This window comes from Pseudorca crassidens, chromosome 14 (assembly GCF_039906515.1).
Source record: "Pseudorca crassidens isolate mPseCra1 chromosome 14, mPseCra1.hap1, whole genome shotgun sequence".
Taxonomy (NCBI): domain Eukaryota; kingdom Metazoa; phylum Chordata; class Mammalia; order Artiodactyla; family Delphinidae; genus Pseudorca; species Pseudorca crassidens.
Window position 1 is genome coordinate 61,313,863 of NC_090309.1, and position 23,063 is coordinate 61,336,925.

The 23,063-nt window shown below is 38.0% G+C and overlaps 1 protein-coding gene across 7 annotated transcripts in view; it reads left to right on the top strand.

Annotated features, from left to right (window-relative positions):
- Positions 1-23,063, top strand: part of DHX57 (DExH-box helicase 57) — a 57,045-nt gene that overhangs the window by 3,810 nt on the left and 30,172 nt on the right. For 3 of the 7 annotated variants that reach the window (XM_067703207.1, XM_067703208.1, XM_067703204.1), the window contains exons 2-9: positions 6,295-6,512; positions 10,933-11,091; positions 12,100-12,285; positions 12,580-13,418; positions 15,126-15,370; positions 17,154-17,275; positions 18,575-18,770; positions 19,315-19,439. In XM_067703207.1, the coding sequence (XP_067559308.1) occupies positions 6,301-6,512; positions 10,933-11,091; positions 12,100-12,285; positions 12,580-13,418; positions 15,126-15,370; positions 17,154-17,275; positions 18,575-18,770; positions 19,315-19,439 (2,084 nt within the window). In that variant the 5' untranslated portion in view covers positions 6,295-6,300. The remainder of the gene's footprint in view (positions 1-6,294; positions 6,513-10,932; positions 11,092-12,099; positions 12,286-12,579; positions 13,419-15,125; positions 15,371-17,153; positions 17,276-18,574; positions 18,771-19,314; positions 19,440-23,063) is intronic. The other 4 variants (XM_067703211.1, XM_067703210.1, XM_067703206.1 and 1 more) reach the window with 4 other exon arrangements.

Here is a 23,063-nt window from a genome sequence, read left to right on the forward strand (position 1 = left end):
TGTTCAGGTGTCTGCTCAATATGACCTCAGAAAGATGACCGCTCTAACTCAACCGCTCTATCTAAAATAGCACTCTCAGAGTTTTTTATTTTCTTCGTAGCACTTAACTGATATTATGTATTTCGTTATTGTCTGTCTTACTCTGTAGAAGATAAGCTTCATGAGGCAGGAATTTTTGTTGTCTTTGCTGTTATATCCCTAGGACTTGGCACATAATAAGTGCTTAATAAATATTTGTGGAATGAATAAATAAATGAATGAATCTCCATTCTCACATCAGTCATTTATTCAACCTTCAGCCATTCTTCAAATACATATTGAATTTCTTCTATATGCCAGACACTGTGTTAGAGGTACATTGGTAATCAAAATAGACATAATCCTTGCCTTCAGAGAGCTTTTGGGGAGGCGGGAAGATAAACATAAAAGAAACAATAAATATGAATAATTATGAAGGATTTTGAAGAAAGGACTATCAAGAGACCTAGTTTAATTTCTACATGTTTGTGAATTTTCCAGATATTTCCCTGCTTTTGATTTCAGATTTCATTCCACTGTGGTTGCAAAACATACTTTGTATCATTTCTGTCTTTTAAAATTTATTGAGGTTTTTTTTTATAGCCTAACATATAGTCTGTCCTGGAAAAGTTTCCTTATATACATAAGGAAAATGTATATTTTTATTGGGTAGAGTGTTCTATAGATGTCTCTTAGGTCTAGTTGGTTTATACTGTGTTTCAAGTCTTCTATTTCTTTATTGATCTTCTGTCTACAGTAAGTCCCCTACATATGAACCTTCAAGTTGTGAAGTTTCAAAGATGTGAACATGTGTTTGCATGTCCAATCACATAAGTTAGCTCATGTGTCTGGCAAACATCGTCACGTGTGCATCCTCTACAAGTAGTTGTGCTTTTGTGTACTTTATAGTACAGTACTGTATAGAGTACAGTAGTACAGTATCTTTATTTCAAGCCCAGGATGTCCAGGAGCAAGCGTAAAAGCAGCAGTATATAGCCGATTGTGTTAGTTGGGTACCTAGGCTAACTTTGTTGGACTTAGGAACAAATTGGACTTACGAATGAGCTCTCAGAACAGAACTCGTTCGTATGTAGGGGACTTACAGTAGTTGTTCTTTACCATTGTTGAAAGTGGGTATTGAAGTTTCCTACTGTTATGCATTGTCTATTTCTCTGTCTATTTCTTTTTTTTGGCTGCACTGGGTCTTTGTTGCTGCATGCAGGCTTTCTCTAGTCGCAGTGAGCAGGGGTTACTCTTCATTGCAGTGCATGGGCTTCTCATTGCGGTGGCTTCTCTTGTTGTGGAGCACGGGCTCTAGGTGCACGGGCTTCAGTACTTGCAGCATGCAGGCCCTAGAGCTTGCGGGCTTCAGTAGTTGCTGTGCATGGGCTCAGTAGTTGCACTGCGTGGGCTCTAGGGCACACGGGCTTCAATAGTTGTGGGATGGAGGCTCAGTAGTTGTTGTGCACGGGCTTAGTTGCTCCATGGCATGTGGGATCTTCCTAGGCCAGGGCTCAAACCTGTGTCCCCTGCATTGGCAGGTGGATTCTTACCCACTGTGCCACCATGGAAGTCCTCTCTGTTTATTTCTGTCAATTGTTGCTTTATGTATTCTGGTGCTGTGTTATTAGGTGCAATATATTTGTAATTGTTAATATCTTCCTCATGGATTAACTCTCTTATCATTATGAAATGTTCTTTATCTCTAACAACATTTTTTTTTTTTTTTTTTTTTTTGCGGTACGCGGGCCTCTCACTGTTGTGGCCTCTCCCGTTGCGGAGCACAGGCTCCGGACGCGCAGGCTCAGCGGCCATGGCTCACAGGCCCAGCCGCGCCGTGGCATGTGGGATCTTCCCGGACCGGGGCACGAACCCATGTCCCCTGCATTGGTAGGCGGACTCTCAACCACTGCACCACCAGGGAAGCCCTCTAACAACATTTTTTGCTTTAAAGTCTATTTCGTCTAATATTAGCATAGTCACTCCAACTTTCTTGTGGTTGCTGTTTGCATGATTTGTCTTTTTCCATCCTTTTACTTTTCATTTATTTGTATCTTTGAATTTAAAGTGATAGCATATAGTTGATTCTTGTTTTTATACAGTCTGATAATTTGTCTTTTGATTGAATTGTTCAATCCATTCACATTTAATGTTATTGGTGTAGTGGAATTTACATTTACCCTTCTACTTTTTGTTGTCTATATGTCTCTTGTCTATTTTGTTTCTCTGTTCCTACTTTACTGCTTTCTTTTGCATTATCATTAAATGAACATTTTATAATTCAGTATTTTAATTTCTTTAATGATTTTTTTCACGATATTTTTTTGAGTTTTTGTTTTTTTTAGTGACTGTCCAAAGGTTTATCTTGTACATCTTGACATATCAGAACCAGCTTCACATTTATACTAGCTCAATTTTAGTAGTGTATTGAAATGTTACTCTCATACAGCTGTATTCCTTTCCCCTCCTTTTTGCAGTATTATTGTTATACATATTACATCTATTAATATTACAAATGCAACTGTACATTCTTTTCTATTTTTTTAATTGAAATGTAGTTGATTTAAAATGTTGTGTTAGTTTCAGGTGTACAGCAAAGTGATTTAGTTATACGTGTGTGTGTGTGTGTGTGTGTGTGTGTATTTATATTCTTTTTTAGATTCTTTTCCATTATAGGTTATTATAAGATACTGAGTATAGTTCCCTGTGCTATAAAATAGGTCCTTATTGCTTATCTATTTTATATATAGTAGTGTGTATATTTTAATCCAAAACTCCTAATTTACCCCTCCCCCTTTCCCCCTTTGGTAACCATAAGTTTATTTTTTATGTCTGTGAGTCCATTTCTGTTTTGTAAATAAGTTCATTTGTATCATTTTTTTTTAGATTCCTTATAAAGCAATTTCGTATGATACTTGTCTTTCTCTGTGTGACTTACTTCACTTAGTATGATAATCTCTGAGTCCATCCTTGTTGTTGCTAATGGCATTATTTCATTCTTTTTTATGGCTGAGTAATATTCCATTGTGTATATATTACCACATCTTCTTTATCCGATCATCTGTCAGTGGACACTTAGGTTGCTTCCCCAGCTGTACATTGTTACAGTTATTACTTTACCATCTGTAATCATTTTCTTAACCCAATACAACTGTGCTCCCACTGATCTGCTTTGTTCGTTATTGGCAAATATATTACATTTCTGTACATCACAGGTCCAATACTACATTATGTACATACTAGTTTATACAATTGCTTTTTAACTCGGTTATGTGAAGAAAGGAGAAAAATATACATTTACACTGTTTTGTTGGTTTTGAGGGGGGGTTCTGTTTTTGGGGTTTTTTTTGTAATTACACAATTGGTGTACATATTGGTGTACATATTACATGATTGGTGCTCCTTGTTTTTTGTGTGGATTCAAATTATCATCTAGGGTCACTTGCTTTAGCTAGAAGAGCTTCCTTTAGTATATTTTTGTAAATCAGGTCTGCTGTCGACAAATTCTCTGCTTTTATCTGAGAAACTTTTAATTTCACCTTCATTCTTGAAAGATAGCTTTTCTGGATGTAGGATTATTGGTTGACAGTTCTTTTCTTTAAGTCCTTTGAATGTATTATGTCACTGCCTTCTGGCCTCCATCATTTCTGCCAGAAAGTCATCTGTTAATCTTACTGGGTTTACATCTGGAAGTGTCAAGTTGTTTTTCTCTAAATGCTTTCAAGATTTCTCCTTGTCTTTAACTTTCAGCATTTTTACATACTGTGTCTGTTTAGGGATCTATGGGTATATCCTACTTGGACTCCTTAGAGCTTCCTGGCTGTGTAGGTTATTGTCTTTTAATAAATTTGAGAAGTCTTCTGCTGTTATTTCTTTTAATATTTTTTCTGCTCTTTTCTCTCTCTCTCTCTCCCCACTATCCTTCTGGTGCTCCTATTATGCATAATACTAACTTTGGACTTAGTTTGGGTGTAGTTAGTTTGGCTTAGTTTGAGCTTAGTTTGTTCTTCTTTTTTCTGGTTCCTTGAGGTGTAAATTTAGATTGTTTATTTGAGATCTTTTCTTTTTCTTAATGTAGGCATTTATTGCTCTAAACTGTCCTCTTAAAACTCCTTTTGCTGCATCCCATAAGTTTTGGTATGTTGTGTTTCCACTTTCAATTGTTTAAAGATATTTTAAAATTTCCCTCTTGATTTTGTCTTTGACCCATTGGTTGTTCAGGATCATGTTATTTAATGTCCACATATTTATGAGTTTTCCAGTTTTCCTTCTGTTATTGATTTCTAGTTTCATACCATTGTGGTTAGAAAAGATGCTTGATCTGATTTCAGTCTTCTTAAGTTTGTCAAGACTTGTTTTATAGCCTAAGATATGATCTATCCTGGAGAATATTCCATGTGCATTTGAGAAGAAAATGTAGTCTCCTGCTTTGAATGGAATGTTCTGTGTATGTCTGTTAGGTCCATTTGGCTTAAATTATAGTTCAAGTCCAATATTTCTTTACTGATTTTCCTTTCTGGATGATCTGACCATTGTTGAAAGTGTGGTATTAAAGTCCCTTATTATTTTTGTGTTGCTGTCTATTTCTCTCTTCAATTATGTTAATATTTGCTTTATATATTTAGGTGCTCTGATGTTGGGAGCATAAATACTTACAATTGTTAGATTCCCTTGATGAATTGACCCCTTTATCGTTATATGTTGATCTTCTTTGTCTCTTGTTACAGTATTTGACTTAAAGGCTATTTTGTCTAAGTATAGCTACCCCTGCTGTCTTTTTTTTTTTTTTTTTTGCGGTACACGGGCCTCTCACTACTGTGGTCCCTCCTGCTGCGGAGCACAGGCTCCGGACACGCAGGCTCAGCGGCCATGGCTCACGGGCCCAGCTGCTCCACGGCACGTGGGATCCTCCCGGACCAGGGCACGAACCCGCGTCCCCTGCATCGGCAGGCGGACTCTTAACCACTGCGCCACCAGGGAAGCCCCCCTGCTGTCTTTTGGTTTCCATGTGCATTTACTGTCTTTTACATACCTTCAGTTTCAGTCTATGTGTGCCTTTAAAGCTGAAGTGATTCTGTTGTAGGCAGCATGTAGTTGAGTCTTTTTTTTTTTAACTTTAAAATTTATTTTTATTTATTTTTGGCTGCATTGGGTCTTTGTTGCTGCATGCAGGCTTTCTCAAGTTGCGGTGAGCGGGGTCTACTCTTCGTTGTGGTGTGTTGGCTTCTTATAGCAGTGGCTTCTCTTGTCGCGTAGCACAGGCTCTAGACACAAGGGCTTCAGTAGTTGTAGCATATGGGCTCAGTAGTTGTGGCTTGCGGGCTCTAGAGCACAGACTCAGTAGTTGTGGCACATGGGCTTAGTTGTTCTGCGGCACATGGAATCTTCCCAGACCAGGACTCGAACCTGTGTCCCCTGCATTGGCAGGTGGATTCTTAACCACTGCGCCACCAGGGAAGTCCCAAGTGTTGTTTTTTTATCCATTCGGCTACTCTGTGTATTTTGATAGGAGAATTTAGTCCATTTACATTTGAAGTAATTATTGATAGGTAAGGGCTTACTATTGCCATTTTGATTGTTGTTTCCTGGGTGTTTTATAGATCCTTTGTTTCTTTCTCTCTTGCTGTCTTCCTTTGTGATTTGATGATTTTCTGTAGTGGTATGCTTTGATTCCTTCCTCATTATCTTTTATGTATCTACTATAGATTTTTGCTGTGTAATTTGTTTTGTTTTGTTTTGTATTTTTGCTTTTTACCATGAGACTGACATAAAACATCTTTTAGCTGATAACATCTTAACTTTGATCGCATACAAAACTCTACAGTTTTACTTCCCCCAGGCAAAGTCTCTGAGCTAGGGCTGTGTTTCTGCAAGTGTATATGTAAATATAAATTTTACTTACCAAATTATGTATTAAATACATGAAAACATCTCTTCTCAACTAGAGTTTTTTAAACCCTATGCAAGACCTAACCAGATCAGAACGTAGCATTGGACCCTACACACCCTATGTATGATTTGAAACTTCTCCATGTGTTTCTGATGCACATCCTGGTTAAGAAGTCTGTGTCAGAGACGCTCACTAAATATTAATCCTGAGGGGGATATGCTTGTAAATCTTTTGTGAAGCAGTTTATCCATGCTTGTCCTAAACTGGCCCTTTTAAAGTATTCATTTTCCTCTTTTTCTTTAAAATAGGCTATTTCCATAACTTGACAAAGGATTATTATACTTGTCTGATTTTTATAATGTCTGTATTACTTTTTTCTCTTGCAGGTGAAAATGAGTTCTTCAGTAAGAAGAAAAGGCAAGCCAGGGAAAGGAGGTGGAAAGGGGTCTTCCAGAGGAGGAAGAGGAGGCAGAAGTCATGCTAGTAAATCTCATGGGGGTGGCAGCGGTGGCGGTGGCATTGGTGGCAATAGAAAGGCCTCAAGTAGAATTTGGGATGATGGCGATGACTTTTGTATCTTCAGTGAATCAAGGCATTCATCCAGGTCATTATACTCTTTGAATATTCAAATGTGAAAACAGTATCAATTCCTGATCTAACAGATGACTAAGACAAAGGGGGAAAATGTCAAGTAATTCTGGCCAAGTTATCTTCCTCTTGTTTTAAAGCCCCTTCTTTGTAACCTTTTCTAAAGGCATGATGGCAAATAACACCTTTTGTTAGGCCGGGGATGGGGGTGGTGCTTTGAAATCTGAAGTTAACTTTAACTTCCACATGACACTGTGAATTGAGTATAATATTGTTATTGTAATCAGTATTACTAGGAAAGTAAATATTGGAAATGGTGAAGGTGATGAAAATTATTTTAAGTATTTCTTAGGCATTGTAGTTTGAAGGTCTCCAAATGAGATCTGGCTATACTCGATCTGTCTAGTTAATGAATTATCTATTTTCCAACCAGATCAACCAAATAGGCAGTTAGATTCGAGAGACTATACTGTATAGGATGTTATAGGCCATTATAAGGATTTTGTTTGTTTTTGTTTTTCTTTAAGTTTTAAAAGTCATGTTCATTGAAGTGTAATTTACGTTCAGTAAAACTCAACCTAAAATTTGACAAATGCAATCATCGCCATAAACAGCTCTTCAAAACTCCCACGTGCCCTTTGCAACACACTCCTCCCTGATCCTTAGGAATCCATTGATCTGTTTTCTGTCAAAGGGGTCAGATATAAACATTAAAATTACTTCTTATAGAAAAAATCGTAAGCACATAAAACCAAGTTTTTAAAAGGATACTTTGGAATATATAATCTTTAGAATAGTTCAAAGAATGGGATTTTAAAATAACCTTTGAAAATTAAAGCACAGTTGAGAAAGTTGTCTTAGGATAGTTGTAGAATAGCTAGTCTAGTTACTGTGTCAAGCTTCAGGCTGGGGCTGGTCAGTAGAAAAACTATTTTAAATAATGGAATTGAATTCTACAGACATTCTCAATGGGGCAGACATACGTTCTCACAGGTATTTGGCACCTCAAAAAAGTTCACCCCTGCTACCACCAGGAAAGGCCAAGGAAAGCAAAAACACCTGTTCTGTATATATCAGTCATCACATGTTCAAATACACCTTATCTACCTGAAGTGCTTCTTTCAAGTGCCACAATTCTGTCTTTCAAGCACCAGCTGTGAGGTTGTCAGCATCTTGAACTGGACTGAGCCAAGTCACGTGCCATGGCCAAAAAGGCCATTATAAGGACTTCGGCTTTGCTTTGAGTAAAATGGGAAGCCATTGAAGGGTTTGAGGCAAGTGTGTGTGACATCAATCACTCTAGCCAGAGTTACTGCTATTCAGTATATCCCTTCATGTGAATTAGAAAATGGTGCCCCTTTCTTTGGGCAGTTATAGCTCCAGGATGGATGTCTTGGCAAGCAGAGCATAGACTGGATTTTATCTTTTGCTGTCCCCTCCTTCCCTACTTTAGGACCCTTTGCATAGTGTATAGTCTGTGCACCCGTATTCAGTGGCCCTGCCTCAGTGTGTACTGTGGAGAATAGACTACAGGGGGACATGGGTTGGAAGCAGGAAGACCAGTTAGAAGGTACACTCCAAGTGGCAATTTCATAGGCAATTTAATATATAAGTCTGGAGTTCAAGAATAAGATCTAGGCTAGAGAAGTAAATGTATGAGTCCTCTAGGAATAAATGTGCTTTAAGGCTGTGGGACTGGATGAGATAGGATATAGAGAAGAGGTCTGAACTTTGAGCCCTGGGGCACTCTAGGCTTTAGAACTGAGAGAGATTAGGAAAATGTGACAAAGTAGATTGAGGAGTGGCCAGTGAAGTAGGAGGAAGACTAAGCTTATTTCTGGAAGTCAAGGAATGAAGGTGTTTTCAAGGGAAGTATCCAATCAGATTGGATTGGATACTTAAAGGGAATACGCAAGTTGTATAAAAAATGCTTCTAATAGGTCAAGAAAAATGTGTTCCGGGAGTTCCCTGGTGGTCCAGTGGTTAGGACTTTCACTGCTGTGGCCCCAGGTTCAATCCCTGGTCGGGAACTAAGATGCCACAAGCTGCGTGGCACAGCCAATATAAAGAAAAAAGAAAAATGTGTTCTGACAATTGTCCACTGGATTTGGCAATGTGGATAGCATGGGCAACCTTGACGAGAGCTGTTTGGTTTAGTATACTTAGTGTGGAGAAAACCCTATTGGAGTGTGTTTCAGAGAGAAGAGGAAAGAAAGTGGTGACAAAGACAATGATTTAGATAACCCTTTGAGGGAGTTTTTCCCTAAAGGGCAGGGGAGGGAGGAGAGATAGGATAATAGCTTGAGAGGGATATGCAGTCAAAGGGAAGATTTTTTTTTTAAGATGGTAGATGTTATATAGCATGTCTGTAAGCTGATGGAAATGATCCAAAGGAGAATGAAGAACTGATGATCTGATGATGCAGAGGGAGGGATAAGTGCTGGAATGATTTCCTTGAGGAGGTTAAAGAGATTGTGTGTACAGTATACAGAGGGACTGACTTTAGGATCGAGGATGGTTCATCCTTAGGAACTGGAAGGAAGGCAAAGTATAGGGGTTTACAAATAAGAGGTAGATGAGATAGGAGCATATGGAAGTTCTCCCCCTACCCACCCCCCACCCCCCCTTTTTTTTTTTTTTCTAATCATGAGGAAACAATCAGACAAGTCCAAATAGTGAGAATTCTACAAGACAGCTAGCCTAAGTGCTTCAAAAAAGTCACTGCCAGGAAATAGGTGGGGGAACTATTCTAAATTAAAGGAGTTTGAAAAACAGCTAACTAAATGTCATTTTAAACTAGATACTCATTAAGAAAATCTGTAGAAGACATGATTGAGGCAGTTAGGAACTTTGAATATGGATTATATATTAGATGATATCAATATAAAATATCTTGTGAGTGATAAGAGTACTGTGGTTATATAAAAGTATGTCTCTGTTCTTAGGAAATAACATGCTGAAGTATTTAAGAGTGAATGTGATGCCTGCAACTTACATTCAGATGGTTCAGCAGAGCATGCATGTACATATATGAGGGAGCATATATATATGCATCTGTGTGTGTGGAGAGAGAGAAATAAGAGAAGGGCATAATGTGTGTGTGCATTTAAGTATGGCAGTTGTTAACAATTGGTGAATCTTGGTAAATGGTGTTAATTTCTGTAGATTAAAAATTTTTTGAAACCAAAAGGGGTAATGATGAATTTGGGCTAACGTTTCTTTTCAGAGGTTGCAACTAGGTGGTTAAAAAACAGTCTATTCTATTTTCTCCTTTGGTACCCAGTTTTGCGAGTGTAAGTGTGTGGTTCTTTTCAAAGTCTCAATAATATGTTGGATTTTCAATGCAGAGAAAGTTTCTGCCATTTCCCTAGATTTGTGAAAATTTATAATGAAACATGCCAAGTGAAAAAAAGAAATTTAGTGAGTAAAGTTAAACTTTAGAGCTGATTATTGTTTTAAATATTAAAAAGTATCCCTAAAAAACAAATCTAAATTCCAAAAATAAAAGATTGGTGAAATAAATTCTAGTACCTCTATATGTATGTGTAACCATTTAAAAGTTAACTTGTAGGAAAATATTTAATTTGGGGGAAATGACAGTTTTATTTTGATAAGGAAATAAAGCAAATTATAAAAGATTATATGTGCTGTACAATTTTATAAAAAATGTATGTGAAAAAGAATGATGTGATTTAAGATGACTTCTGTTTTCTTCTTGGTTCTCTACTTTTCTACAGTGAACATGTATTATTATGATTTTTGTAATCAGGAAATAATAATTTAGGTAAATATTTCAAAAATAGGGCTAGGGCTTCCCTGGTGGCACAGTGGTTGAGAGTCCGCCTGCCGATGCAGGGGACACGGGTTCATGTCCCGGTCCAGGAGGATCCCACATGCCACGGAGCGGCTGGGCCCGTGAGCCATGGCTGCTGAGCCCGTGAGCCATGGCCGCTGAGCCTGCGCGTCCGGAGCCTGTGCTCCGCAACGGGAGAGGCCACAGCAGTGAGAGGCCCGCGTACCGCAAAAAAAAAAAAAAATAATAATAATGCCTAATATTCACAAGATAGGACTCTCTGTTGTTTTCAGATCAAGTACCTCAAATAGAATGAAATATGTACTCTTTGTATGTAGCACATTTCTTTTGAACATCCACTAGTGCAGAAGGAGTCACCATAGCATTACTTTCTCCAGAGGACTCTTGAGTTAGTGAAGCCAGATTTAATGATGAAGCATCGAATCAGGTTTTTCTCCAGCAGTTTCAATATAATGAAATCTGGTAAATACTGTAGAAAATAGAGAATCTCTTCACATTCATTGTCATCTTTTGTAGGGTATTTGACAGTCCAGTCATGTTATATATATTTGGGGACCCTGAGGAGAGTGTAAAAGTTCTGCTCACGGATAAATGTGTAATTTTGTTCTTGTGTCCTTTGCAGACCTAGTAACAGTAGCGTGAGAAAAGGGGATGCACACCCCAAATGGAAGCCTGAAGCCAAAGCGCCCCTTCAGACTCTACATATGACTTCTGAGAATCAAGAAAAAGTGAAAGCTCTTCTCCGAGACCTGCAAGAACAAGATGCAGATGCTGGATCTGAGTAAATTATCTTATTTCAGTAAACTACTATATTGAGGAAGATGCACTGGCAGTGTGAGGGCTCTGTGTGTCTTTGGAATACTGTATCAGTACTGATCCTGTAGTGGCTGTATAACTAGTTGAAAGTGAGCCAAGAGAAATACAAGAATAATTATTCAGCAACAGTTTTAGAGTGAGTTTGTTTTGCAATATCTGTGAGCAATGGTACAGATCGCCTTTTCATCTTTACTTTTTCTAGGACAGTGCTAATAAGGATTCAGTAGTTGCTTTATTGATAACCTTTCAAATAAAACCTTGTAGTGAACAAGTAGAAGCATTGTTCTAGGAGCAAATATTGAGTTGATCAGATGAAGTCTTATGATTACACTTCTCATGACCATCTGCCTAAGAGAAAGATTGTTTTAGACTTTTGGCTGTTTTGCTTTGTGATTTCAGTTGGAGAGGTTAATCCTTTCCATTTGCCAGAATTAATGAACGGTCAGTCATGAACAGCTCAATTTCCATCCTATCTACAAATTGCATATCTGTCTTAAATTTAGGAAAGGTGGTTATGCAGCAAAGCAAAAAAAAAAAATAGCGATGGTTTTTATAAATGAGAAGAGAGAGAGGATAGCCAAGGCTTCTGTAGTTAAGAACACAGACTCTGGGTCAGACTACCTTGGTTAAAATCTCTAGTTGCTCTTTACTTTATAACCTTTGGCAGTTACTAATCTTCTCTTAAATTTTAGTTGATCATCTGAAAAAAAAAATAGAGATTCCAATCTGGCTGGGTTATTGGGAAGATTTTCAAAGAGATAGTACATATAAAACATTTAACATAGTACCTGGCAGGTAATAAATTCTGTTACTTGCCGAGATATAAATTAATAGGTCAATAAAAATAAATCAGTGACTGAATAGTGGTCAGGATTCTCTGTCCTTTGGTTCCTTGAATTAAATTCTTAGACTCTTACTAAATTTTTCTTTGAGGTAAGTAGAAGTTAATATATGAAAATGTTACTTTTGCCAGAAGAGGTGTTTCTGGGGAGGAAGAAGATGATGAGCCTGATTATGATGATGAGCAGTACTGGTCAGCTGGACGAGAAGCTTCCCTTGTTCCCGACTCAGATCCTTTGGAATGTGCTGGTTCAGGCCTGGTGGAGCCTCATCATCCGGAAGTTACAGTCTCAACATTTGCAGTGCAAAAACTTTCCAGGTTTGCTTTCATCATTTATGGGAAAATTGAAGGAAACTGAAAGTGTATTATAAACGCACCTACCACTCCTCGAATACTTTCGTGTTGTGTGCGTTCCAGTGGTACCTGATACGCCCAGTATCCTCTCTTTTAGGATAGGGAGATGAAGGAGACGTTAGTATTATCAGGTACACTTTTTCAAGACACAAACCCTGCCTGTGTATAGTTATGCCTTCCCATATATGTATTTAAATGAATTTCTCTTTTGAGGTTTGATATTACTCAGTCGTCTTTGTCATGCTTCTCACTTGGCAGGTATGGTTTCAACACCGAGCACTGTCAGGTAGCCCTGAGAATTTGCAATGGAGACATGGGGGCATCACTGGAACATCTGCTCACCCAGTGTTTTTCAGAGACATTTGGAGAGAGGATGAAGGTCTCTGAGGCCGTTGCGCGTATAAGCTTGGATGAGTGTGTGGAGCAGCGACAGGAAGAGGCCTTTGCTCTCAAGTCAATCTGTGGAGAAAAATTTATAGAAAGAATTCAGAACAGAGTCTGGACCATTGGATTAGAACTGGGGTATTTGACGAGTAAATTCCGCAAATCCAAGCAAAAGGAAAGTACCAAAAATATACAGGAGACGTCGCTTGAAATCTGTAAATTTTACCTCAAAGGAAGTTGCAAATTTGGATCAAAGTGCAAATTCAAACACGAAGTGTCCCCAAATCAAATTGCTGGAAGAGCAGAAAGAAGTGTAGATGATTCTCATCTAAATGCTGACGAAGATGCATCTTTTTTATACGAACTTGAAATTCGATTTTCTAAAGACCACAAATACCCCTACCAAGCTCCCCTTGTGGCATTTTATTCCACCAATGAGAATCTACCTCTGGCTTGTCGTTTACATATTTCTGAGTTCCTTTATGGCAAGGCCTTGACATTTGCAGAAACTTCAGAACCTGTTGTATATTCTTTGATAACCCTTTTAGAGGAAGAATCAGAAATAACCAAGTTACTAACATATACCCATCACAAGTACAGTGTCCCTCCTGTGAACTTTCTGCCAGTATCCTCTGGGACCAGAATAAATAATCCTGTCTGTCGTAAACCAGTGATTCCAAGTAATTCGTTTCTTTCAAATCAAATTCCAGAAGGTATGTAAGTCATTGATGAGGTGTTGTGGAGGCGGGATTTGGAATGATGGATTACGGCAATCAGAGGCTCTGAGGGCTGGTGTAGGATCTCCCCTGAGCTATGACCTGACTTTACTTGTAAGGCCTAATTCTGTCACTGTGTTTTGGCTCCCTGAATTGAAAGTTTGTAGTGATGTATAAGTTTATTAGCAGTCGAGGGCTGGAAGAACCTTAAAGCATCCTTCCAGAAAAGTCTGTTTCGTGTAATCCATTTGGTTTCCTGTGATTACTTCTGTTATTGTATATAGGATTACTTTAAAATGAGTTTTTAGAGATACTTCTCTTTCTATACCACCATCCATACCCTCCTGCTTTTAGTATGCTAGACCCCCAAAAGTCATTAGGGGATGTCTCTCTTTATGGGTCCCTAAATCCTCAAATAGAGAAATGTTTGTACGAGCCTCTGGCTTCCTCCAGATCCGAGTGTGCCATGCAGAGTCTTACATCACAAGTAACCCCCCTTTCAAAGTTCACCGTAGGATCTCTCTTATTTTTTGCCACCTCTCTTTCAGAGCAGCAAGTTTTATTATTTCCCAGGAGTTCCTAGGTAAATGTCAACAGGTAGAGAACAGTGAAACTGCACCGAGATGTGGATGCCGGACAGCTGGCTAGGTTCCCTCACTGGCCCCTTGACTCGCTCCCAGCCTGCCGCGAGTTCTAGCACTCAGATGTATTCCTCAAGAAATGACAAACTGTGTGTCGGTGAACTTTTTTTTTAAGATAACCGCTTTATTAAGATATAATTTACACACCATAAAATTTACTCTTTTGAAGTGTACAATTCAGTGGTTTTTAGTATATTAACAGAGTTGTGCAGCCATGACCACTGTCTAACTCTGGAACGTTTTCATCACCCCAGAAAGAAACTCTGCACCTGTTAGCAAGTCACTCCTCATTTCTCCCTTCCCCCAACCCCTAACAACCGTGAGTCTATATTCTGTCTCTGTGGATTTGCCTTTTCTGGACATTTCATGGAGATGGAATCATATAGTAAATATGTGGCTTTTTGTGATTGGCTTCTTTCACTTAGCATAATGTTTTCAAGGTTCATCCATGTTGTAGCATGTATCAGTACTTCATTCCTTTTTATTACTGAATACTATTCCATTATATGGACATACCACATTTCATTTATTGATTCATCATATGATAGACATTTGGGTTATTTTGTGTCATGGAATTGTAGGTACACTTGCAAATATTTGAAACTTTCAGTTAATTTCTGAATGTACAGAGTCTACTGGATTAACAAGGCAGGGCATGATTTTCTTTTTTGTTTTTTGGTTTTTTTTTTTTGCGGTACGCGGGCCTCTCACTGTTGTGGCCTCTTCCGTTGCGGAGCACAGGCTCTGGACGCGCAGGCTCAGCGGCCACGGCTCACGGGCCCAGCCGCTCCGCGGCATGTGGGATCTTCCCAGACCGGGGCACAAACCCGTGTCCCCTGCATCGGCAGGCGGACTCTCAACCAGTGCGCCACCAGGGAAGCCCTTTTCTTTGTTTTTACTTTGATTTAACCAGAGCCACTGACACTTGATTAAAGTTTATTTGGAGATGCATTTTAAGTTCTTTAGCAGTAGAAGTAGTAGTGTGGAAATGAATGAACTTGTTTTATTCAAGCTTTAACTTTTTCTCCATTTTATGATTTTTTTGTTGTTGTTACTTTGTTAGATAGTGACTTTTCCCTGCTAAAGAAAGGGCTCCATATCGAAAACGTTTCCTTTTATCCCCTTCAAGTTGAAAAGGAATCAGAGCCTGAGGAGGAGACAGATGAGGATGAAGGTCCTGCACCAGTTATGGTGGAGAATGAAAGCTATGTCAACCTTAAGAAAAAGATTTCCAAAAGATATGACTGGCAGGCAAAATCAGTACATGCTGAGAATGTCAAAATCTGCAAGCAGTTCCGAATAAAACAGGTAGGGTATTCTGAGAGAATGGCTAGCATTGCCTCCCTAATGTATGGATGAAGGGATTGGGAATTAGGAAGCTTTGGCTACTCTCCATGGTATACTCTCAGCTCTCTTTTACTCTGATTGGGCAAAGTTTCTGCATGCCATAGCAAACTTGGATGCATGTTCCAGATAGTTTTGGAAAATCCAATGGCTGATGAAAATGAAACACATATATACCAAATATTCTGAGAATCATGTGGCTTTGTTACTATGATAGAAATCTGATAAGTGAAAGGAAAAGTAGTACTGTGATTTACATTAGAAATCACAGTATAGAAAAGGAGAAGGAGAAGGAGGGACTCTTACCCCATTTCAAAGGCTCACAGGATAAATAATTTGCCCAAGGTCACATAGCTGGTAAGTGGCAACACAGGGTTTCAAGCTAATTCTCTCTGTTTTCAAAGTCCATGTTGTTTTTACCCCATTCAGGGGTAAAAATAAGATTATTTTAAAAGAACTCATAAGTGAAGTATTAGGGCAGAGTTGGATGGAGGATAAAGACGAGTTGCTTAACGAGTTTGGGGATTAGATTAGATGCTATCTAAGGCCCTTCCGATTCTAAAGTTCTGTGATTCTGATTTTTGACAGAGTATATATAACACTAGTACATATATACCGCAACACCCATAGAATGTCAAATTGACTAGAAAATCACACCATAAATAATAAGATGGTGGAAATAAAAAATTACACATTCAGTTTGAACAGTGTGTTTAGAGGTGATAAAATTACATGCAGAAAATGTGTATGTTAATATAAATGTTAGTATAAATTTCTTACATTAGTCAAAAATACATCCACAGTTTTAACCTACAGTACAATGTTTATAGCATTGGCCATTAGATGTCAAACTGAGTTACATAGATGTGGTGATTGGCCAAAAAGAACCCTTTAAATGAGGGAGTATTCAGAAACAAAACAAAACAAAACAAAAAAGATGAGGGCATGTCAGAAGGACTCAGGAATCAACCTGGAAAAGCTCCCAATAGCCAAAATGAAATAATGAGAGCAACAAAATAAATTGGATTATATCGTAGGTATTGGATGTACAGTATTGGATTATAAGCCAGGAATTTAAAAAAAAGAAATCTATAAATCCATACCAGTTTATTTTTATTTATTTATTCTCGACAGATAAAAATTGTATATATTTAAGATGTTAAAAAAAAAAGAACCATTTAGTGAGTTCTATTACCGTTAGTGATTTTGGTAAAAATCTGATACTGTGTAGAACTATGCTGTCTTGTATGGTAGCCCCTAGCCATGGGTAGCTATTTAAAGTTAAATTTATTAAAATTAAATAAAATAAAACATTCAGGTCCTCGACAGCACTGATCACAGTTCAAGTGCTCAACAATCACATGTAGCCAGAGGTTGCTATGTTGGACCACGCAAACAGAACATTTCCATCAGCACGGAAAGTTCTGTTGAACAGTGCTAGTATAGAGACTTACAGAAAGAGCTGGATAGGTGCTAAGAGGGGTTATTTCTCTTATAAGATCCTTCAGTTCATTCAGATGTAGGAAAGCCACACAGATCCCACAGCTTATTCTGGCTGATTCTCGGAACAGCCTTCTGACTAAAGTCACCAGCATCCAGCCCCCAACACATCTGCACTTTCTGTCTGTAAACAAATTGGTGAAGAAAGAGCAGAAAGGGGAGGTCTAACTATGGGATTCCACATTCAGAGCTTTGTGAAAGGTGACTGAAAGTAACCAAACTGATGTCTTATCTTTTATTTTATTAGGCCTCCAGACAGTTCCAGTCAATTCTGCAAGAAAGACAATTACTCCCTGCTTGGGAAGAAAGAGAAAACATTCTTAAACTGTTGAGCAAGCACCAAGTGCTTGTTATAAGTGGTATGACTGGGTAAGAATGTGATTTATTTCTAATTCAGCTTTCATCTATAGATACGGTGTGTGCCCTGGTTACCACCACCAGTTCTACTTTAAAAAAAAAAAAACAGTTGCTGGTGTTATTTGTGCTTTTTCCTGTTAAATATTGAATAATATTTCACAGAGGCAAATAATGTGGCAACTGTAGCCTATAGAGCCAAATTACAAAAAAACAAACAAAACTCAGAAATTTAGGATTTTTTTAAAAAAATTATTTATTTTATATTTATTTTCGGCAGTGTTGGGTCTTTGTTTCTGTGCGAGGGCTTTCTCCAGCTGCAGTGAGCGGGGGCCACTCTTCATCGCGGTGCACGGGCCTCTCACTGTCGTGGCCTCTCCCGTTGCGGAGCACAGGCTCCAGACGCGCAGGCTCAGTAGTTGTGGCTCACGGGCCCAGCCGCTCTGCGGCATGTGGGATCTTCCCGGACCGGGGCACGAACCCATGTCCCCTGCATTGGCAGGCGGATTCTTAACCACTGCGCCACCAGGGAAGCCCAGAAATTTGGGAATTTATAGATATTGTATACCTCTGCCTTAAGACAATTTTAAGGCAAAAGGCCTAGCTGAAGGCTTTTAACAAGGCCCATTTTAAAATGTTAAGGACAGTTCCAGAACATTTAGCTTGAAACTTCAGAAATGAATTTTCTAAATTTATTCTTATTTCCTTAAAGCTTTTGTTTAAGAACAACTTAGGGTACATTATTTTTCCTGTTCCACACTCTCCATATGTTATCCAAACCTATTTGGCAGGGACAAGTTGCAGGCTTAATCTAGTTCTGTATTCAAGGGTCTTCAATTTAATAATTACATTTGTGCCCAGACTCACAGATACAGTAGTAACTTTGTATCTTCCAGTTTCTTATCTTTTAAACCTCGGTCAGTACTTTGGTATAGCCAAAGCAATACCACACCAATGGGAAAAATATAAACTATTTTAATAATCATAAGATAATATTCCTGTTTCTTCAGGATTCACATGTAGAGTTCACATTCCTGAAGGCATTTATAGAGCTTAACCTAATGTTTATTCAGTAGTCCCAGTTTTACAAATAATAGTGAACTATTATTTGATTGCCCTGTTAACCTAAGTGCAAATTCCTAGGAGTTATCAGCTATAGGTAATAAGTCAGTAGGTAGGTTTAGAAGATAGATGAAGCTGAACAACTTTTATTCTAATTAGCTTCTTACTTTCCTCATTGGATATGATTGCTTCTTTAGTTAACTAGAGCACTCGAAAACTCTTATTTTAGGACTTATTTGTTTTGACATACAGATGTGGGAAAACCACACAGATTCCACAGTTTATTCTGGATGATTCTCTGAATGGACCACCTGAGAAGGTGGCTAACATCATCTGTACCCAACCCCGACGAATCTCTGCGATCTCTGTCGCCGAACGCGTTGCTAAAGAAAGAGCAGAGAGAGTGGGTCTGACTGTGGGATACCAGATCCGGTTAGAAAGTGTCAAGGTTTGTATGCTTTTCTTATTTCCTGATGACAGAAATTTACAATTTTCAAGTATAAAGAACCCTTGGGGTCTGAAGGTTCTGGGCAAGTTGGAATATATACTTCAATAGGGCTGAAGTCCTTTTAGAAATATTTTGGTTTAAACTCTTTCTGGGCTGTACTTAATTTCCTCTGTAAAGACCTTCTATTCTTTATTGGCAGAAGTGATCTAGTAGGTGCTGCTTTGTTCCTAAACTGGGACTTAATCCATTTAACCAAATATGGAATGAACAAATTCAGAATTGATTTCATCACTCACTGTTATTTTTATGTTTTATAATAATTTTTGAATGCTTTCTACGAGTCTTAAAAGTTTGATGTAAAGTAGAAAAGCTTTTGTTGTTGCCAGCAAGAAACTATGCATTTAGTTTCTTGGTTTATATTAAAATAGAACTGCTGGTGTTTTCAGTATTCTTTATCCCTATCCATTAAAAATGGCTTTGCCAGGAAAGTGTTTCCTTTTTTCAGAAAGTTCATTAAAGCTTTCTATGCCCTTTTACGTGTAAGTCCTCAGCCACCAGACTGTTATACTGCACCACAGGAGTGCTGCTAAGAAGGCTAGAGGGGGACACAGCCCTACAAGGAATCACCCATATCATTGTTGATGAAGTCCATGAGAGGACAGAAGAAAGGTAAGGCAAAGATTTTACAGATGAATACACACACACGTCAAATGAAGACATGGCTGAAAGGATTTTATTCTGCTTCCAGTTAAGTTCCTTAGAGCTAGTAATGGTAATTGCCATAGGGAAGGCTTAAGTTAGAGAAGAGGAACTGCCTTCCTGGTCTCCAGGGTCTGTGACACGAAAAATGCTAGGAGAGCACATGTTCATCACTGGAAGAGTCATCCTATTAGAGGGACATCGTCTAATAAGAGGCACCATGCTGAGCTGGGTGCTGTACTTAGCAGGAATATCAGATGTAATGCATGCTATAGCTGATGGATTGGTCAATATGTGCTTCCTTCTTTGTGCATTTGGTCAGTCATTCAGTCCTGACATTCATTCATGTATTTATTGAGCCTGCATTAAGTGCCAAGTGGCCTATTAATTGCTGGGGATACTGCAGTGAACAAACATATATGTTTCCCCTTTATGTCTTATGATCTGGTAGGAAAAACAAATAATGAATAGGTAAATAAACAAGTAAGTAAATAACTACAAATTGGAATAAGTACCATAAAGGAATAAACAGGATGCTGTGTTTGGGGGGAGAGAGCCACGAGATAATCAGAGATTATATCTCTGAAGAGATTACATTTAAATTAAAAACAGAAGTATGAAAAGGAGTCTCATGAGATATATGAGGGCAAGGTCAGCATTTGCAAGGACTCTGCAGTGGTAAAGGGCTTCATGAGTCCAAAAACTGGAGGAAGGCCAGTGTGCAGCTGGTATGTAGTGAATGAGGGGAAAAGTGACAGCTAAAAAAAGCAGGAGACTATGCACCATTAATAATAAAGCATTTGGATTTTACTTTAATGGAATTAGAAGTCATTAAAGGGTCAAGGTATAAAATCAAAATTCTCAATATTTTAAAATGAAGGGCCAGGTAAATAGATGGCATTGATCATAGTTTGTCGTGTAGATCATGCTCTAAAGTAGTAAAAAAGTGGTGGGAAAAAGAGAGATGATCCTGTGCAAATCATGAGGCTTTCCCAAAAAGGACTATATTATTATTAATATCTTGAGAAGAAGAAAGTCTAAGTAAAGTTGATGGGCTGACAGAGAAGCAGAAAATAGATCATAGCAAAACTAAAAAAAAAGAAACAAACATGAAAAGAGGTCCCAGCTATTGCTGATAAAAAGTTTTTAAAAAATGAACGGGGAAGACATGTAAACAGAAGACTATTTGTTAGAAGAAATAAATACACTAATATAGTAGTAATTAAGAAATATAAAGAAATTTGAAACTAAAGAAAAAGATTTTTATATAAAAAGAATATATCAGGGAATTCCATGGTGGTCCAGTGGTTAATACTCAGCGCTTTCACTGCTGGGGCCCTGGACTTGATCCCCGGTCAGGGAACTTAGATCCTGCAAGCAAGCGGCGTGATGTGGCAAAAAAATTTTAAAAAGAATAGATCAAAATAAAAGGAAATATTTCCTAGAACAAGACAATAATAAATTTTAAATAGCTATATAGAAAACACTGAAAGTCTTTGAGGGGCAAATAATCTTTACGTAGAGACTCCAGAAAACAGTGGGGAAAAAAATAAATGGTAAATAATGTCACTTTGCACCTAAATGTTTGAAATGATCATTTGAAATAATTTATTTTAACAGAATCACTGAACAACCTAAAAGAGGGAATCAAATAAAACATTCAGCCAAACTAATAATATTTAAATGATTGTATTATAAAAATAAAATTTTAATTTTAGGGGAAATTATATCCAATGTAATTTTGAACATAAAGAGTAGCTTTGGGTTTCATAACATTTATACTTCCACAAACTCAGTGAAACTGGAAGATAGCTCTGGATCTGGTTCCTGGCTGCAATGATGTTCTCAAAGAGATTTTTATAAAACCTAATGACCTATAGAATATCAACAGTTAAAAACAAAGTATTTTCACATCCGAATAAAGATAAATTACACACTGGAGAAGGGAGATTTGAGCATTTACAAATACCAGTCTTTGGGAATGGAGTACACAAATTATAAGAAAAAGTAGGGGAATATTTGCTAGCTCTGACTGAAAGAGGCAGAAAATAGGGGGTGGTGGTGTGATGAATTGGGAGATTGGGATTGACATGTATACACTAATATGTATAAGATGGATAACTAATAAGAACCTGCTGTATAAAAGATAAATAAAATTTAAAGATTAAAAAAAGAAAGTAAAATCTAGGAACCAAGATCAGTTAAAAAATAAATAAGATAAAAGGTTGAATATAGAAAATTTTGTTATATTTGTTTAAAATTTTTAATACATTTTCTGATCATAGAGATAATGACATTATTCTAACACATTTAGGCAATATTAAATGTCAAGAAGAAGAATTTCTGTCCCTTATAGAATTGCTAATTACATGTTAACAATTTGTTTTGTTTTCTTCTGGGAGTATATTGGGAGTTAGCAGAGAGATGTATCTCCACAAACACTATTGGGATTATATACTGTTGTGTGCTGCATGTGGTCTAATATTCAATATGAGAGCATGAACTATCTTTGAAATTATTGCTAATAATTGCATGAGGAAATTCTAACGTGTGGATGTACCATAAGTTACTTAACCATTTACCTATTGTTATATTATTTTCCTTTTCCCTAAAAAAGAAAAAGAATAGTCATAAATGTAATTAAATTGGCTCATTAAAGAAAACTAAGTAGTTCAAGAATATACTCATTAAAAATTCAAACAAGGGCTTCCCTGGTGGCGCAGTGGTTGAGAGTCCGCCTGCTGATGCAGGGGACACGGGTTCGTGCCCCTGTCCGGGAAGATCCCACAGGCCGCGGAGCCTGTGCATCCGGAGGCTGTGCTCCGCAACAGGAGATGCCACAACAGTGAGAGGCCCGTGTACCGCCAAAAAAAAAAAAAAAAAAAATTCAAACAACACAGATAAAGTGAAAGTCCCCTGTAACACTCCCAAACCATTCCCAGTCCCTGCCCCAGAGATAACTACAGTGATCAGATTGGTGATATGTCCTACTGTACATTGACATATATGCTTGCTTTGTCAGAAATAGGTACTTTTATTTCCAGAACTTTTTTTTCTAATACAAATTATATATTCACTTAGTAAATCAACAAACATTTATTGAGCACCTACTATATCCCAGGCAGTGCTCCAGGTACTGAGTAGTATCTTGTAGAACAAAATAACCAAAATCCCCATCCTCATAGAGCTTATATTCTAGTGAGAGAGCCCAACAATAAGCAAGATAAAGAAGTAAAATATAAAGTATGTTTGTTAAGTGCTAAGAAGAGAAAGGGTAATATGAAATGCAAGGGAGGGGAACATTTGAAATTTTAAACATGGTGGCCAGGGAAGGCCTAGCTGCAAAGGTACATTTTGAGTAAAGACTCAAAGAAAGTGAGTGAGTGAGCTACCTCTTGAATGTCTGGGAGAAGCCCTTTCTAGGCACATTAATAACATGTGCAAGGGACCTGGGGTCCATGTCTCAAAGACAGCAAGGAGGACAGTGTGGCTGGAGCCAAGTGATGAAGGGGGAGAGCGACAGGAAATGAGCAGTGAGGGTACAGATCATGTCACATAGGGCCTCGTTAGTGAGGACTTTGATAAGAAGTCGTT